A 4,519-nucleotide genomic window follows, 5' to 3' on the forward strand; every position below is an offset into this window, starting at 1 on the left:
GCCAAATTCTCACTCTGCCATCTGCATGATGCAACTGGAAACGTGATTCATCAGGCCACATGACTTTTTTCCAACGCTCGACTGTCCAATCCTTGTGTTCCTGTGTGAATTGGAGATATTTTATCTTGGTAACTGCAGACAGCAAAGGTGCTCGAATAGGCCTTCGGCTGTTTTGCTGATTCTCGCTCCGTGGCTCTGAGCACCAACAATCATCCCACGTTCAAAGGCTGTTAAATCGCGTTGTTTACCCATATCTTCAGAAAAAATCACTTCTACTGTCGTGGTAAACAACCTGCTTCCCTATTTATAATGGTCTGGCCCTCTAGCAACTTCAGCATTAGCCTACAAATGTCAGGTGGTCATAATAATCTGGCCACTTGGTGTATATATTATTTCTAAAAAATAAACAAAAACTCAAGGACTGTATTTGTGACTAATTGTATAACAGGTTATTTTAGTTTATGTTCTGTGGAAATTGTAAAGCATTCTAACAGAGGATTTTAATATAGATTTTTTTGCACCCATGCTGTTGATTGCTAAATGTAGTAGTTAGATCATGATGCTGAATAAATATCTTTTTATTGATTTCAGAGAGGAAGGGAGAGGGAAAGATATCGAAACATCAACAATGAGAGAGAATCATTGATCGGCTGCCTCCTGGAGATCAAACCCGCAACCCAGGCATGTGCCTTGACCAGGAATCAAACTGAGACCTCCTGGTTTATTGGTTGACCCTCAACCACTGAGCCACACTGGCCAGGCAAATGTGTCTTTTAAAAATAATAACAATAAAATGCCCAAGGTTAAAGACAAAGAGAGAATCTTGAAAACAGCAAGAAAATAACAGTTAGTTACCTACAAGGGAGCTCCCATAAGATTGACAGCTGATTTCTCAACAGAAATTTTGTAGGCCAGAAGGGATTGGCACAAAATATTGGCACAAAAAGTGATGAAAAGCAACCAAGATTACTTTATCCAGCAAAGCTATCATTCAGAATCAAATGATAGATAAAGAGCTTCCCAGAAAAGAAAACGCTGAAGGAGTATTACAAGAAATGTTAAAAGGTCTTCTTTATAAAGAAGAAGAGATTGGTGTGGTAGGCCTCCTGATCTGGCCACACCCGCACACCAGCACTGCCCAGGGTCCTTCTGTTGATATAATTGGCCAGGGGAGAGTGGTTCTCCTTTCCTCTCTGGTTGCTTGAAGATCAACTTTTATCATAAATAACACAGTAACTATCTGAACCAGGAAGTTCATGACCAACAGACTACCTCAGCAGAAACAAATCATCATTGACATCCTTCACCCAGGGAAGGCAACAGTACCCAAGACAGAAATTCGGGAAAAACTAGCCAAAATGTATAAGACCACACTAGATGTCATCTTTGTGTTTGGATTCAGAACCCATTTTGGTGATGGCAAGACAACTGACTTTGGCATGATTTATGATTCCCTGGATTATGCAAAGAAAAATGAAGCCAAACATGGACTTGCAAGACATGGCCTATATGAAAAGAAGAAGACCTCAAGAAAGCAAAGGAACACAAGAATAGAATGAAGAAAATCAGGGGGACTGCAAAGGTCAATGTTGGTGCATAAAATTTGTCAACAATGTGTCACTCCCTCTGGACATTTCCAGGGTCGTCTTCTTGTCAGTGTGATGCAGAAGAACACACATTGAAAATTTAGACTCAGTATTTATGATGCCTCTGCTCTTTCTCTCTGCCCTCAAACAATCAGCATCATTAAAAAGAAGAGAGCCCGGCTGGCATGGCTCAGTGGTTGAGCATCGACCTATGATCCAGGAGGTCACAGTTCAAAGGAAGAGAAATCCCCCCCCAAATTTTTTAAATAACTAAATAAATAGTGCGGCCAAAGTCACCATCTATGCCTACCACTAGGAGATGATGCGGGGCATGTAGATTTGACACTAGTTGTGAGAGTCTTAAATGTAGTCCTAAAGAATTTAATTTTTCTTTTTTTTTATAATCCTCACCTGAGGATATGTTTTTACTGATTTGAGAGAGAGAGAAAGAGAGAAACATCTATCCGTTGCCTCCTCTATGCACCCCAACCCACAACTCAGATATGTGCCCTGACCCACAATCTTTTTGGTGTATGGGACAACACTACAACCAACTGAGCCATCTGGTCAGGACCTAAAGATTTTGGTTTTTAAGCAAATACAGATTGGGCTTCTCTGAGCTAGGCCACGTATACAGAGATGGATGTGATATTGGCCTTGCCCTTAAAGGTACACTTTAGAGCAGCGGTTCTCAACCTGTGGGTCGCGACCCCTTTGGCGTTAAAGAATTTAGTTTTTCTTTTCTTTTTTTTATAATCCTCACCTGAGGATATGTTTTTACTGATTTGAGAGAGAGAGAAAGAGAGAAACATCTATCCGTTGCCTCCTCTATGCACCCCAACCCACAACTCAGATATGTGCCCTGACCCACAATCTTTTTGGTGTATGGGACAACACTACAACCAACTGAGCCATCTGGTCAGGACCTAAAGATTTTGGTTTTTAAGCAAATACAGATTGGGCTTCTCTGAGCTAGGCCACGTATACAGAGATGGATGTGATATTGGCCTTGCCCTTAAAGGTACACTTTAGAGCAGCGGTTCTCAACCTGTGGGTCGCGACCCCTTTGGCGGTCGAACGACCCTTTCACAGGGGTCGCCTAAGACCATCCTGCATATCAGATATTTACATTACGATTCATAACAGTAGCAACATTACAGTTATGAAGTAGCAACGAAAATAATTTTATGGTTGGGTCACAACATGAGGAACTGTATTTATAGGGCCAGAAGGTTGAGAACCACTGCTTTAGAGTATGTGATGTTGAGGGGTAACTTTTAGGAGGCCCTAAAGCCTCCTCTTAAACTCCTCATCTGAAGGCTAGAGCTGTCTCCTTACTCTCCAAAGGAGGTAGGAGGTGGGAGGAAAATGACAAAAGAGACCCTGGTCCCCAGCCCAGCTCAGCCCTCCTCCCCAAGCTCTACTCTGTGTTAGAATGCTGGGGGTTAGACTGGAGAGGGAGCCCTCCAGGTTACCTGAGCATCATAGTTTACATTCCCCTGACTAGTTCAAGGACCTAAAAAGGTGACTGTTTGTATAGAACTCCTTCTAACAGCTTTTCCAGGCCTCTCCTGTATCTGCAGACATGAAAAGTTGAATTCTGCAGTTCTAGGGACCTGGTGACTTTGCTGCTTCCCTCTAGACTTCCAAGCTTCCCGGCTCCCCTCTGCCTAAAAAACCACTACACCCATAGTCCTCTGCTCTAGGGCCTCCCAACCCAAAGTCCTCTGCCTACCTCAAGGCATACTGCATCTCCCTCTTTCCTCTTCTACTGACTGATGGGCAGAGCCTTTCACCTCCTGCAGGACATGCCCACTCCTCCACTCTGCTCCCCCTGGCCTCTACCTTTATAACCCTCAAATTATCTCGCTATCCCAAGGGCTCCCTCTTCTAACTCCCCCACATTGTCCTCTGGGAGCTCTTTTCAGCTCTCTGAGTCTCCCCAAACCTGTTTCCTAGCACCCTCTTCCACAGAGTTCTCTCTAATGCACCTACTTTGCTTTTGCCTCCCTGCATTTACACCTATGTCTGCAGGTATACAGACATATGCACACGTCCCATCTCCCTCTGTGCACTGGGAGATGTTGCTGACCCTTCCTTCCTCTTGCTAGTCACTCTTCCCTCCTCCAATCCTCTTTTGCCCCCACCTCCTAGTGCACAGGATAGGTCTCTGTGCTTGTAGTGCCAATGAGGACAGTGAGGCAGTGACACGCTACTAGGGGAGCACCCCGAAGGGAAAACCAGTCCAAGTTCTCCATCTTACTTCTGGAAAAGACTTTGTTGGATGCTTTTCAACTAAAAGTAGATAATTAATTTAGCCCTGACCTTGTTCTGTCTTTGAATAACATAAATTAGTTTACTTGAAAAGAAATCTTTTCATTTGTATTTCCATGTCACCTGTGATTTTCCCTGCCTTCCACCCGCAGCCCTGCCAACTGGCAGGAAGGTTAGCAAAGCTGCTGATAAGAGGAGTATAAAAAGGCTTGGGTCATGGTAAGGGGCCACTTGTGGTCTACTCCACTGGCAACATGCTGAGCTTCCTCGTCTTTGCCACCCTGGTCCTTTATGGTGAGTGGGTCATGTGGCCTGAGTTCTAGGAGGGGATTTGAGCAGGAGGGTCAGAAAGCTATCCCTAAGCCCAGACCTGCTCTCTACTCCAGAGCAGGTAGGACACTCTGCCTGTAAGTCTAGCAAAAATTTTACTCTCCTGGAGCTCATGATAGAAAAGTGTGGGGCCACTCTTGTGCAGGCCCCTCATGAAGCAGAGAAGCCTCTACCAGGGGCCTGGGCTTCCCTACCACCCCCACTGACAAGAAGACATCCTCAGCAGGTGCCTGGCTGTGTGAGCACTGCTGTCCATGCCCCCTGGAGAATCCTGCCCAAGCACTGTGTGTGTGCGCGCACGCATGCGTGTGCGTGTGTGTGGGGGGGGG

General features: G+C 45.1%; 1 protein-coding gene and 1 pseudogene across 1 annotated transcript in view; both read left to right on the plus strand.

Annotated features, from left to right (window-relative positions):
• The window catches only part of LOC106726588, a 4,399-nt pseudogene extending 2,632 nt beyond the window's left edge, over nucleotides 1-1,767 (plus strand).
• A 1,061-nt stretch (nucleotides 1,768-2,828) lies between these two features.
• The window catches only part of CELA1 (chymotrypsin-like elastase family, member 1), an 18,134-nt gene continuing 16,443 nt past the window's right edge, over nucleotides 2,829-4,519 (plus strand). The window contains exon 1 of the mRNA XM_005869239.2: nucleotides 2,829-4,154. Within this exon, the coding sequence (XP_005869301.1) occupies nucleotides 4,115-4,154 (40 nt within the window). The 5' untranslated portion in view covers nucleotides 2,829-4,114. The remainder of the gene's footprint in view (nucleotides 4,155-4,519) is intronic.

This window comes from Myotis brandtii, unplaced genomic scaffold (assembly GCF_000412655.1).
Source record: "Myotis brandtii unplaced genomic scaffold, ASM41265v1 scaffold29, whole genome shotgun sequence".
In the NCBI taxonomy this organism is placed as follows: Eukaryota; Metazoa; Chordata; class Mammalia; order Chiroptera; family Vespertilionidae; genus Myotis; species Myotis brandtii.